Source organism: Patella vulgata, chromosome 4 (assembly GCF_932274485.2).
Source record: "Patella vulgata chromosome 4, xgPatVulg1.2, whole genome shotgun sequence".
Classification (NCBI taxonomy): Eukaryota; Metazoa; Mollusca; class Gastropoda; family Patellidae; genus Patella; species Patella vulgata.
Window position 1 is genome coordinate 42,676,961 of NC_065882.2, and position 15,057 is coordinate 42,692,017.

At 36.6% G+C, this 15,057-nt stretch overlaps 1 protein-coding gene across 1 annotated transcript in view; it reads right to left on the bottom strand.

Annotated features, from left to right (window-relative positions):
• Window positions 1-81: 81 nt before the first annotated feature.
• The window catches only part of LOC126819239 (regulator of G-protein signaling 9-binding protein), a 36,524-nt gene continuing 21,548 nt past the window's right edge, over window positions 82-15,057 (bottom strand). The window contains exons 3-8 of the mRNA XM_050547176.2: window positions 13,867-14,033; window positions 8,495-8,625; window positions 7,866-7,980; window positions 7,306-7,403; window positions 2,659-2,708; window positions 82-1,977 (exon numbers count right to left, since the gene is read on the bottom strand). Coding sequence (XP_050403133.1) covers window positions 1,867-1,977; window positions 2,659-2,708; window positions 7,306-7,403; window positions 7,866-7,980; window positions 8,495-8,625; window positions 13,867-14,033 — 672 coding nt within the window. The 3' untranslated portion in view covers window positions 82-1,866. The remainder of the gene's footprint in view (window positions 1,978-2,658; window positions 2,709-7,305; window positions 7,404-7,865; window positions 7,981-8,494; window positions 8,626-13,866; window positions 14,034-15,057) is intronic.

Here is a 15,057-nt window from a genome sequence, read left to right on the forward strand (position 1 = left end):
TATTTGCATTTCAAGATCCCATACTTTTTTTTCAAGAGTATAATTTATAACCCTCGCATAAAAAAAAAAAAAAGATTGTAATTTATATTATTTATGATCTTGGACATACATTTTTGCATCTAAAATTATGAGTAATAAAATTTAAAAAAACCTAGACATATCAACAATAAATACTAACGTGGGGACTTAAAATATAATATTAATAAATACACTCACTGCACATTTAGTATTACAGAACAGCATGACTATAATGTGAAAACAAATATTACCGGTGTTTATTCTAGAAATGGAAGGAATTGTAGTCTTTCAAAATAGCATAGACAAGAATATCTGATTAAATTATGTTTCGGCATCATGGATATAAATAAATTAAGAAGGTCACATCGATTTGAATTCTGTTTGTTCAAGAACACCTATTAAATTTTTACTTCCTATTCATCAAGAGGCTGAAAAACTAAAATATCAAAGAAAGGTATTGAAAGAAATTGTGATTAGGCAAAAAGAAAAATACCAATCCCATTTTCCAGATGAAATAAATCGAAATAAACAATAAGCACTTTACCTTAAAATAACAAAGGCTAGGTTGTGTGTCCATGACATAGTATGTTCTGTGTATCCGACAAAGTCATATTCACGTCGCCTAATCTTGTGGCTCGTATAGAAATGCTGTTTATGTAACCATTTAGCCTTATTGGCCACGGACATGACCAAAACACAGGTACATTTTACTCGACCGGTATAATAACCCGACAATCATTGTTCCGCAGGTTGATTTCCTTCAGATCGATGTGAAATTTCTGTATTATATATAAGGCTCTATGGACATAAAGGACTGGGTATGAATGAAACCTGGATACCAGTATTGAAAGATAATGATATTTTCACAGTGACACGAAAGAAAACATGATGTCACGAACCGTTAGCACACTATTAGGCTCATGGATCATTTATTTTTACAATGTCTAACAGAGTTTCTAATCGCCGACAGTAAGCTTCTAATCTAAAGACTAAAATTGCCTACATGTAGGCTACCAATATTAATATTCGCATTAAAAGATATCATCTATAATGGACCAATTTTCATTTTAGATTTCGCAAAACATGTAATATAACAACATATATTAAACTCAAACTGTTAGGACTTTTCAGATGATAATTAAAGATACATTATGGGAGATTCGATAACGAGTTGGCAGTTCTCACTATAATAGTTAAAAACTAGCTAATGTTATGGCAATGTGCTGAAAATTTCATTCAAATTGATCCACTATGAACCGAGAACTAAACGATTGAATTTTCCGCCTAGCCTCGATCATCATTACTAACGTCTGTACGATAAACAGCATAGTCTCGATTATCCATTTAATCGTTAAATCGTGAAGGAAAGTTATGCAGTAAATCGGTTTATAATCCACTAAGGATCGCTAGCGATGCCATCTAGAGTTAATTATGGTCTGGATAGGTTAATTAATGTCTAATTAAAAATTTAGATATCATTTCAGGCCTAAAGAAAGACCTGCAATAGACAGATTTAGCTCTTGCATAATGTATGTTTAACTGAAATTACATTACATATTATAGCTTCATATAACACAATCTAAAGTTTGTAAAACATTAAGGTTTGAGACAAATAAATGGACGAATAACAGCTTAAAATCCTTAAGACATTCATATGTTTATTCCATTGTATCTTTTTCAGTATTAAACACTTTTGGCACTGGTGGCATAAGGGGCACTTTCTGGTAGAATTCCCCGTCAATGTCTGCCAAGAGAAATGGTCCTCTGGCTCTGCAGCATAACGGAATAGTCCAATTGCAGGTTTTCATGGGCGGTAACAGTTGTCTCCCCTATAGGGTGAATGTAGCTTCATGATAACCCAATAGACAATCCAATAACACTACCAGTCACCGTAGCCACACCCAATGTAACCATAACTATCCAAACACACTTTCCTCTATTCCTGTTCCTTGCATCATCCTAAAATAAAATAATAATTAGCAAATGATATCGTAAAAAATTACATCAGCTCTCTACCCTTTACATCACCTTTCTACCCGTCTTATAGTTTGAGTTGATTTATTGCCTCTTTCACCTAAAGCTTGTAGAGACAGACATTTTTTATATATTTAATGATGGGATAACCCAGAGATTCTATATAATCAAAACTGCGTGTTATTTACAGATTGTGTATTCCGTTATCACTCCAAGATGAATTGGAGGCAAATATAGAACAGTACAGTAAGTTGGTGTAGTTTTTTTTTAATTGGGCTGGCAAAGATTGTAAAGTGTGAACAAACGTGCTGTCACAAGTAGGAACTCTATTGTAATTTTGTGGCGAAGAGGCTCTTTCCGGAGTTACTGTCATCTAACCCTTTATTTTTAGATTAAAAAAAAAATGATGGCACAGAATCAATTGGGGGTAACCCGATTGAAATTGAGTGCCATGCATGTATTTTTCACTGATTTGTTCGTTTTCCATTAAAGCCTTGTAAACTGAGAGTATTTTTTTAAATGGCTACTTCACCGCTTATCAAACATCTGTTTGAGGCTGTATTTTTGTTGCCTGGAAACATCATGTTTCTGAGTTGCCTAGAATTCTTCTATTAATAAGATTAAAATTATTTGAACTAAACTACAAGATTATAAAGCATCACTTACTATTCTTATATCTAAAGATACTGTATCATCACTTGAGCTGTCATAACAAGCTGTGAAGTAAAAATATCAAAATATTTGAACTAACATATACCAATATGTAGCCTTAGCAGTCTGATTGGATGATTGGAATTCAGGTCGGCCTAAGAGTGGGGTTTCGGTTGCAAAACCATTTAACCCGGGAGTCCAGTGAGATTTAATCAAAATATTGAGTCCAAAAGGTTTGAGGTCTACAACACATATTTTACCGCTAGATCATTTTGGAAAGCCAAGTCTTGTAACCTGTGCATATACCTGGGAGCGCTCCCCCTAACCCTCCCATATGTAATGGAAGTTAAACTTCAATGTCCATCCACAATTTTCTTGCAAGCGTTTCATACTTACCACTAAGAAACAGAATGCATGACTTAAGAGCATACAATGTTGTGCTAATGCTACTTAAGAGATTGGGGATCACGGTGGCTAAGTGGGAAAGACGCTGGCTCGCTAGCCTGGAGGTCGGGTGTTCGATCCTTGCATTGGCCGAGAGAGTTCATCCAGATTTTCCGATTGTCTAGTCGTTCGGATGGGACGAAAAACCGAGGTCCAGTGTACACATTGGCGTGCACGTAAAAGATCCCTTGACAGTTGGAATTCGATATAAGAGTAAGACCGTAGTGCCGCAGTCCGGGCAAAATGTCCCTCATAGCACACTGTATGGCGTATGCCCGTCTTCATTAGCCCAATTCAGAGCAGAACAGTAGGACGTTAAACTTCATTTCATTTCATTAACTTAAGAGCTTAATTTATTAGCACCAATTAGTGACCATAATTAAAATTTAGAGTCCATAACTGAAACAAAGCCTAAAAGCTAACTAACCAAGTCATGAAACCAAAAATATCACTTAAGAAAGAGCGACGAAAGTTGAACAAACCTTGCTTAAGACTCTTTCAAAGATGACAAAGGTCAAATTTTGAGTTCACATAATGATAGCCGATCTTGTTATTACAAGATACAGAGAAATGAAATGAAATGAAATGGGGTTTAACGTCCTACTGTTCTGCTCCTATACCGGGCTGATGAAGACGGGCATACGCCATACAGTGTGCTATGAGGGAAATTTTTGCCCGGGCAGTGGCACTATCGCCTACTCTTATACCGAATTCCAACTGCCAAGGGATCTTTTACGTGCATTCCAATGCATATACGGGACCTCGGTTTTTCGTATCATCCGAAGGACTAGACAGCTGTACTTGTCAGGCCCTCTGTCCTGCATCACTGACAAGGGGGGACCACGCCAGAAAATCTGGATGAACTTTCTCGGCCAATGCAGGGATCGAACACCCGACCTCCATGCTAGCGAGCCAACCCATGAGTAACTTATTTTAAGGTTGCCATACACCGATTTATCTTACTGGAAAAATACTGGATTACCTGAAAAACACCAGTGGGGCAAGCAATGGGCAAAAATGTCAGCGGATCACTAACTGGCAACCTGACTGTTGTCTGCCAGATTATTGTGTGCTAGCTTGACTGGGGGAGCGGTTGTTATTTCTTGATCAAGAACACTGTAGCCTCAGTTGTCATTATTACTGTTGTAACGATAATAGAGAAGTCTCGCTTATCCATTTTTACGGTTAATCAATAGATTAATAATTAATAGATTATATAACATATAACTACTGAAATACCTGCAGCTGACAGATTTAGCTCCTGCATAATGCATGTTTATTATGTTTGGTGAAATACGCGAAAAATCCAAATTGAACGGCAGTCATTTTGCGCCTGTGATAGTATATTCTACACGGTTTGTTTTGTTCTGTTTTGACGGTGATAGGGTCATCCCAAACTTAGGCTGCCTATCTGCAGCTAGCTCCGGCTGAGAATAGGCCCTAAGCTAATTAACCGACATTTTAATTCCTACATCGACGATTTTAGTCGAAAACACTGAGTATGCTTTTAGAAATTTTTAGAAGTATTTATTTCTCTTCTATTGTCGTATTGAATGAAATTAAATATGTTTATTTAGCCGTTGTGTGTATGAAAGATGTCAAACTAATCAGAACCGAATCACAAAAAAGTTCCCTAATTATTCAATATATGGCGGCGCCTATGACAGATAATTTCACAGAGGCGGTTTTGTTTGCGAAAACAAATTTAGGAGTATCTAACCTTGTTTTGAAAGATAAACAGATTGAAACTCTAAAGACAGTTTACAATGTTAAAGAATTTATTGCAATATTACCCATAGCAAATATTATATATCGCTTTTACGCGAGTGTCAGCGACATGGCGTGTTTACATAAAACACACGTGCGTGGGTTATTTTTACTCTGTTGTCTAAACAAAGCGGTTTCTCGTTGATAAGTCCGGCCCCAAAATGATCACGTGTCCGTTTTAAATGGCGGCTAACTAGGGCAGTGTCACATTCTGGGAAGTATGACGTAGATGGGTCGCTGCGTGCAGTATGTGATAGGGTGTGTGAAACAGCCATTTTAAAGTAGCTAAATCTCTAACTCAATATCATCTAAATTCTTCGAAATTGAAAACACGAATAATTTGTCAATTTAAATCAACATTGATGCTGTGTGTTCTTACTGGGTAAAAATGGGCTTCTGATGTCTAATATTTAAGAAAAAATAAACATTTTACCATTGGTACACGAATCGTGTACCATAGTGCGTTTTAACGAAGAACGAGGTTATACATATTCCACCAGTCACGTTAAACGTTGACGACATGTTCTTATCTGGAGAGCATGCGCAATAAATACTATCGGCGTAGACTGGAATAACCAGACGCTAGAGATTGCCATTCGATTGAGACTTCTGGCGTATTTCGCCGCACATAACTGATATTACATTATTATATGCGTTGCGACCCATTTGTGTCAATTTCTAGGTCCCAAATATTAGCGATTTAGCTCCTTTAAATTACTTCCGCATTGTCGATAATGTCTCAGGTGTGTGCTTGTTAAAATTAAAGTATTTATTTATTGTGGACTTATCAATTAGTTTGCGAACAAGTTTTCTTATCAACAACCTTTTATTTAATTGAACACGGTTTTATAGCCTGCATCAAGCTTGTCAGTACCAGATCCATATTTACAATCGTTAACAATATAATATTGTTACGAACAGATAAATAGCATACAGTTAATGAGGCAATCTGTTTCACAGAGTATTACGAAAGTCTTCTAATATCTCTGTAAAAGATGACTGTCTTCAACACATGACGTTATATCGCGCGGCGTCAATCATTGGCTCAATGGCGTGTGCATTGTTTACATTAGACGTTACTGATTCGAGCAGAATGGCCCCTTTTACTCATTTTAATACCCATTTACACTAAAATAGGAAATAATTTTTACCTACAAATACCAAAACGTCTTTATTTATTTTTCTAATACATAAAAAAAAATGCTTTAGAATTTCATTTGTCGGAGGAAAAAAGTTAATATTTGAGGCTCATTAAGTCGTATTGATGTCATCCTTATCAGTGATTATCGCGGCCTAGCAAATATTCACTGCCGATCAGTGTGTTAATGAGGAGACAGAAATGTATGGAACAGAATGATGACAATGCAAATATTATATCAAAAATATCCACTTCGTATATATATAATTAGAAGTAGCATTGGTGGAATACATAAATGGGCCTTTGTAATTAATCACATAGACAGTTCTAAACTACTTTTGATATCTAGAAATTATCATGGGTCGGTCGCAGGGTTTGTATGCCTCCTTTAAGAAGCATCCCTGGCGTTGAAATCGCCCAAAGCAGCATCACATTCCGAAATACGTGCCTCACTCCACAGTAAATCTAATTTACAATTGGAAATATTTAGGACTTGGTTAGCTAGCTTTTAGGCTTTGTTTCAGTTATGGAATCTTAATTTTAATTACGGTCATTCATTAGTGACCTTTGACCGTTGTCACCTGTGAACGAGTCTTAAGCAAGGTTTGTTCAACTTTTGTCGCTAGTATTTAGGCTTTGTTTCAGTTATGGACTCTAAATTTTAATTATGGTCACTAATTAGTGCTAATTAATTAAACTCTTAAGTAGCATTAGTACAACATTGTATGCTCTTAAGTCATGCATTCTGTTTCTTTATAGTATTAAGTATGAAACGTTTGCAAGAAAATTGGGGATGGACATTGAATTTTAACTCCCATTAAATATGGGAGGGTTAGGGGGGAGCGCTTCCAGGTATATGCACAGGTTACAAAACTTAAGACTTGGCTTTCCAAAATGATTAAATTTTACTGGGCTCCCGGACTAAATGGATTCTAGAGGAGTTATTAAATTTAAAAAAAAAACAACCCAATTTCCGCTTATTATTCTTCAATGGCGTCAGTCATCGGTATGAATTAATATATAGGTTTCTGTGTTTTGGCAGTGACCTCGTCGAGATTATTTCCGCATATATACGTCAAATGGACGCTACAGACCATTTTTTTAAAAAAAATTCCAAAGCCGCCCCCCCATCCCGCCCCCTAGAATTAACGTTGCCAGGGGGGCGTATTTCCGAGAAAATTTCCTTAAAATATGCCCTGGGGCCGTACGCCTATTTTCATGCTTCTATAACATTTGGGCTAAAAGATAAATCCCCAAAACAGTAGCTTTAAATTTTCATTTTCTGTGGAAATAAAATGAAACCGTATATTTACCAAAATTATCAGTAGTGGTTTCTGGTTCAACTGTCCACGGTTGAACATTGATTAACTGATCTACATCTCTTTCTAGATTCTTGATACACGTCAGATCTCTACAATACATAATAAAAAATACAGAATATCCAATATCGGAGAGACTGACAAAACAATTGATTTTTGTTAAGTTTCCTATTGCTGGTTCGTTGGTTCCTAGAGTTTTATGTCCACTTCCACCAGGGGTGATATCGTAGACAATCCTATTGTTGGACAATGGTCCTTTTCAATTATGTCTGGAACAGCCTAAATACCACGGCCTCACCGGCGATGATATAAGAGTTTTTCTTACGTTGGGATAAATTAGCGTGGTTAATACACTCAAGGTATATGCAAAACCCATAGAATATGCAGTTCCAATGTCACGAGTGAGAATAACCGACCACAAAAACACGTTGCGCGTACCGTATGAAAATAATTAGAACTGAATGGGTAAAAAATATTTTTCAAATGTAAACAAATTTGACTCTGTTTTCCAATATTATTATAATGTTAAAATAGAGAAACAAATAATTACTCACTTCTCAATTCCGTGCAACAGATCCCTTTCTCTTTCTATTGAACTATTTATTGTTGAGCAAGACAAGGAACAATGCGTAGTCCCCGATAAACCAGTATTAATTAAACACACATTACCTATAAACATACAAAACTATAGTCACACTAACAACAAATGAGTGAAATTATGAATCTCACATCTCTACTTCAAATACATCTGGGGTTTTATTTTGATACCAAAAGTAATAATAAATCGTAAACTGGGGTAGCTGTGATCTAAGGAAAAATTCAACTATTACATTTTATATAATGTGTGGGGCATAACATAATTTTTCATAGCATTTCTCTTGGTCGGCAGACGGGATAAAGACCAGAACATTTTATCCCCATGCCTTGTTTGTAATAAGGAATTATTCGACGCATAATTAATATGAGGGGGCAATGCAGGGCTGGATTAACTATTAAGCAAAATAAGCACGGGGGTAACGCGTGCGCTTTATATCATTGAGTGGCCTTTCTCTCGTTTCTCTTCTGCTAAGGGCCCCATGCGCATATTGTCCCATGTTAGTCCCTAATTTGTGTCAGGGATCAGAAGGGATTCTTAAAACTGGTAGTTTAAAAATAACTTTATATTATAAAATAATATGTTTACCTGAAGAAAGAGGAAATAGTCGATGTAATGAAAGGGATTTATAGAGTTCTATTTTAAACAGTTCTAAACATCCAGAAAATATAAAACATAAGTTTTCTATATCTCTTCTATCTTCAGCTTGTGGCGTATCACTTTAATTACATAATAAAGAATAATGACAGCGTGTAACACAGAATGAAAAAATAACACATTCTTACATCAAATAAATACTGCAAATACATGTATACTCAAATACAGCAAATATGTACACATACATCAAATTGTTTAACTAAATGCACTTGAGTTATCAAGTCTTATCTTAGACCAGTGGTTCCCACCAACCCTTTTCTATTTGGGGACCCTTTGCGACATTTAACAAATCTCCGGGGTCCCCCATATTGGGACTTATAAACTCTAAATGGAACCATATATCTATCTCTGAAAAGTTGAATTATGAAACAATGACGCAAGTTGTTTGATGGTAGGTTCTATATTGCCGCAGACCATAAGTCATTATGTATGGAGGCGGAGTGGGGGGTGTTGCCGGGGTGCAACCAAAGTTTGGCGATATTATGAGAAAAGCAAGAAACGAAAGACAGGTGAGCGGAGCGAGCTAAATTATATTTTTCGAGCTCTTGATCAATATAAATATACTTTCACATTTTTATTTAATAAAGGATATGCTTTAAACATACATTATGCAAGGGCTAAATCTGCCAATTGCAGGTCTTTCTTTAGGCCTGAAATGTTATCTAAATTATTAATTAGACATTAATAAACTTATCCAGACCATAATCAACTCTTGATGGCATCGCTAGCCTGCGATATTTACTGGATTAGAACCCGGTCTGCTGCCTCTGATTAAATCCAAAAGTGGATAATCGAGACTATGGTTTTTTTTATCGTACCGACTTTAGTAATGATGATCGAGGCTAGGCCCAAAATTCAATCGCTAAATACTGGGTTCAGAGTGGATCAATTTAACTGAAATTTTCAGCAAATTGCTTTTACATTATAATCTAGTTTTTCACTATTATAGTGAGAACTACCAGCTCTCTATCTAATCTCCCATAATGTATCTTTAATTAATGTAGGCTATTGCCTTGGTTGTACAAAAATTGAACATTCTTGTGGCTCGACAGGCCGAGCAAAGGAGGGTATATGAAAGACAGTTCAAATTCCTGGAAACATAATATGGGTATAATTTTCTGTGTATATGTATATAATTGACCATAGTCAGTGGCGGATTAAGTTCCACCAAGGCCTGAGGCGGCAGTTGCTGGAGGGCCTATTTAGTTTTTAAAGTTAGAGCCAAGGTAGTTGCTAACATTAACCAGCGGCTGCCAGGCAGGATACGCCCACATTTTCGAGAGATGGATAGAGAACAAGCTAACAAGAAAGTGATTTTTCCTACAATCAAGGGCCATAATTCAGGAAATTACAATTGATATAACATATTCTTATGCTATTCCAGAACGAACGGCGGCCAATTTGTCTGTCAATTTTGGGCCAATTTTCACGAAATTCGAACTCAGTCGTCCTCAGTGTGTAACGGTGATATAATAATACGTTTTTTTAAATCGGATAAAAAATTATGACCTCTATAGGATCCACAAGCTAAAAACGCAATTTTTCGTACAATCAGGGGCCATAATTCAGGAAGTTACGGTCCGATATGCACGAATATCGAAAGGAACCGAGATCTTTGGGTTATAAACTTACATTTTAAGTTTCAACAAAATCGGATAAAAATTGTCCACAACCTTGATATACCATTTTCTTACGCTATTTTGTCTGTCAATTTTGGGCCGATTTTCACGAAATTCGAATTCAGTCGTCCCTAGGGTGTAACGGTGATATAATAATACGTTTTTTTAAATCGGGTAAAAATTATGACTTCTATAGGGTCCACAAGCTAAAAACGTGATTTTTCGTACAATCAGGGGCCATAATTCAGGAAGTTACGGTCCGATATGCACGAATATCGAAAGGAACCGAGATCTTTGGGTTATAAACTTACATTTCAAGTTTCAAAAAAATCGGATAAAAATTGTGACTTCTATAGGGTCCACAAGTTAAAAACGTGATTTTTCGTACAATCAGGGGCCATAATTCAGGAAGTTACGGTCCGATATGCACGAATATCGAAAGGAACCGAGATCTTTGGGTTATAAACTTACATTTCAAGTTTCAACAAAATCGGATAATATTGTGACCCCTATAGGGTCCACAACCTTGATATACCATATTCTTACGCTATTTGGGAACGAACGGCGGCCATTTTGTCTGTCAATTTTGGGCCGATTTTCACGAAATTCGAATTCAGTCGTGCCTAGGGTGTAACGGTGATATAATAATACGTTTTTTTAAATCGGGTAAAAATTATGACTTCTATAGGGTCCACAAGCTAAAAACGTGATTTTTCGTACAATCAGGGGCCATAATTCAGGAAGTTACGGTCCGATATGCACGAATATCGAAAGGAACCGAGATCTTTGGGTTATAAACTTACATTTCAAGTTTCAAAAAAATCGGATAAAAATTGTGACCTCTATAGGGTCCACAAGTTAAAAACGTGATTTTTCGTACAATCAGGGGCCATAATTCAGGAAGTTACGGTCCGATATGCACGAATATCGAAAGGAACCGAGATCTTTGGGTTATAAACTTACATTTTAAGTTTCAACAAAATCGGATAAAAATTGTCCACAACCTTGATATACCATTTTCTTACGCTATTTTGTCTGTCAATTTTGGGCCGATTTTCACGAAATTCGAATTCAGTCGTCCCTAGGGTGTAACGGTGATATAATAATACGTTTTTTTAAATCGGGTAAAAATTATGACTTCTATAGGGTCCACAAGCTAAAAACGTGATTTTTCGTACAATCAGGGGCCATAATTCAGGAAGTTACGGTCCGATATGCACGAATATCGAAAGGAACCGAGATCTTTGGGTTATAAACTTACATTTCAAGTTTCAAAAAAATCGGATAAAAATTGTGACTTCTATAGGGTCCACAAGTTAAAAACGTGATTTTTCGTACAATCAGGGGCCATAATTCAGGAAGTTACGGTCCGATATGCACGAATATCGAAAGGAACCGAGATCTTTGGGTTATAAACTTACATTTCAAGTTTCAACAAAATCGGATAATATTGTGACCCCTATAGGGTCCACAACCTTGATATACCATATTCTTACGCTATTTGGGAACGAACGGCGGCCATTTTGTCTGTCAATTTTGGGCCAATTTTCACGAAATTCGAATTCAGTCGTCCCTAGGGTGTAACGGTGATATAATAATACGTTTTTTTAAATCGGGTAAAAATTATGACTTCTATAGGGTCCACAAGCTAAAAACGTGATTTTTCGTACAATCAGGGGCCATAATTCAGGAAGTTACGGTCCGATATGCACGAATATCGAAAGGAACCGAGATCTTTGGGTTATAAACTTATATTTCAAGTTTCAAAAAAATCGGATAAAAATTGTGACCTCTATAGGGTCCACAAGTTAAAAACGTGATTTTTCGTACAATCAGGGGCCATAATTCAGGAAGTTACGGTCCGATATGCACGAATATCGAAAGGAAACGAGATCTTTGGGTTATAAACTTACATTTCAAGTTTCAACAAAATCGGATAAAAATTGTCCACAACCTTGATATACCATTTTCTTACGCTATTTTGTCTGTCAATTTTGGGCCGATTTTCACGAAATTCGAATTCAGTCGTCCCTAGGGTGTAACGGTGATATAATAATACGTTTTTTTAAATCGGGTAAAAATTATGACTTCTATAGGGTCCACAAGCTAAAAACGTGATTTTTCGTACAATCAGGGGCCATAATTCAGGAAGTTACGGTCCGATATGCACGAATATCGAAAGGAACCGAGATCTTTGGGTTATAAACTTACATTTCAAGTTTCAAAAAAATCGGATAAAAATTGTGACCTCTATAGGGTCCACAAGTTAAAAACGTGATTTTTCGTACAATCAGGGGCCATAATTCAGGAAGTTACGGTCCGATATGCACGAATATCGAAAGGAACCGAGATCTTTGGGTTATAAACTTACATTTCAAGTTTCAACAAAATCGGATAATATTGTGACCCCTATAGGGTCCACAACCTTGATATACCATATTCTTACGCTATTTGGGAATGAACGGCGGCCATTTTGTCTGTCAATTATGGGCCAATTTTCACGAAATTCGCACTCAGTCATCCTTAGGGTGTAACGGTGATATAATAGAACGGTTTTTTAAATCGGATAAAAATTATGACTTCTATAGGGTCCACAAGCTAAAAACGTGATTTTTCGTACAATCAGGGGCCATAATTCGGGAAGTTACTGTCCGATATGCGCGAATATCGAAAGGAACTGAGATCTTTGGGTTATAAACTTACATTTCAAGTTTCAACAAAATCGGATCAAAATTGTGACCTCTATAGGGCCCACAAGCTAAAAACGTGATTTTTCGTACAAACAGGGGCCATAATCCATGAAGTTTCGATCCGATACATGCCAATATCGAAAGCAGCCGAGATCTTTTTTGGATACACCTATATTTCAAGTTTCGTCGAAATCGGATAAGAATTGTGACCTGTAGAGAGTCCACAAACAATTGTGGACGGACGGACGGACGGACGGACGTCCGGACGGACAGGGGCGACGGCATAATACGTCCACATGAAAATGTGGGCGTATAAAAACGGGACTCGTTACTGAGGTTATCCAGGGGCCTACAATCGCGTCATAACTAGTATGACGTCTTAGACTATACTAAGCCAAAGTCGTTTGATATTGGTAATGTAACTTTATATGCCCATAAATGACGTCACGTGGATACAATATATAAAGCAAGACAACCGAAAACTTACAAGGATTTAACGTACATTGTAGACCTACGTTTAAAAAATAAGATCAGATCTCCAAACAATAGGGCCTATTTAAAATGGCGTGGGCCTAATTAATTTCGGGTCAGGGCCTATGTTGATTCCCGTTGGGCCTAAACCCCACCCGCCTAACATTCATTGTCTATGCGTTTTTAATCGTATCAGACAAGTCTAAAAAAATTTTTTTTACAAAATCTTTGGGCCTGAGGCTGCAGCCTCATCAGCCTCACTGATAATCCGCTACTGACCATCGTGTGTGAAATTATTATGCATTAAATCGGCCGGGGTCATAGCGTTTCCCCTCAATTAAAACCACACACAACAGATTATCAGTTGTTGCTGAGAAATGGTCCTTTGGCGTGACCTAGGTTACCTTTTCCTCACTGTTGTAGTGTAGCCTTAGAATCATTATCATAAATTACCGCCTAGAAACCTTACTCATCCCACTCACTGACAAATATTGATCAGATACACACATAAAACTGCACTTACTTTTTATACAATGGCAATAATTGATCTTTGGTTTTCAATGATATATCCAGGGCCTTCTCTCTGTGTTTTAAAAGCTGCAACCTGAGATCATTACTATCACAGTTACACCCCAGAGCTACACACAACTGACAGTATATAGCAATTTCGTGATTTAAATTGACAACTAGCTGAAAAAAAAAACAAATAACACAGAACGATCAAACTGGGTAACTTAGCGGCAGTTTAAATACGCGGTTTAAATGAAAAATGAGACAAATTATCAGGCTATCGTTAAGATTCTGGTTTACGAATCGGTTAAATTTTAGGGGTTTTATCCAACGCTATTAAAATATATTACTCTATAGTATTATAGTGCATTGGTATTATTCAAAATTAATTGTCTTTTTAGTGCTAGAAATGCTTAAAACGGAATCCATTTTGGTACTGCAGCCATGGAGCCATGTCCAGGGTAAAAAGCAAGTAAAAATTCTTTCGTATTGCAATAGGCCCTATCCTATGCACCGTTACCGACCGTCAGATAAACTTGTTAACCGCTATGAGTTTTGAAAGAATAACAAGATGACGCCCATGCTTCTAGTCGCAAGAAACTATCTGAATCTCTGTGATACCCTTTCAATACCAACTTTCTGCTTTTTGACTAGGCAAAATACCCCTTGGAAAATCTTACAAATTAGGCCACTCAATGAATATGGTCGAAAATGTTCCGTTGGTTGATTCTGTAATACTGACGGAAAGGTAGTCTCTATTGCAGGCTCTTGTTAGACACTGTTAGGAAAATAATCACCTTTTACTGGACTGAATCCAGGTTTCGTCAATAAGTAACGTGTTTGACGAAATAAGTCATTTCCAGAAGTCAGTCTAAGATTTGATTTCTGATCCGTCGGTCCAGCCTAGGAAAAATAACTACATAAAACGGATCAAGTTAGTAAAGACTAGATTTGTGTAGATCATAAACTCAACATTTCTTAAAAAGAGGCCTTAGCACTTCGGAGGACCTTCGCCGGTTGGTAAATAAAAATTAATTTTCGATTTATCGTGATTTTATATAATTTTCTCTTATAGGTTTCTTTTGAATCAGATTTATTTTTTAAATAAATAACCTCATATATTTTCTTGTTTAAGGTCCTAATGTCTTTCTGAAACAAATATTTGTCCATCCCACAAGCCCTGAATCCATCCCACAATTTGCCG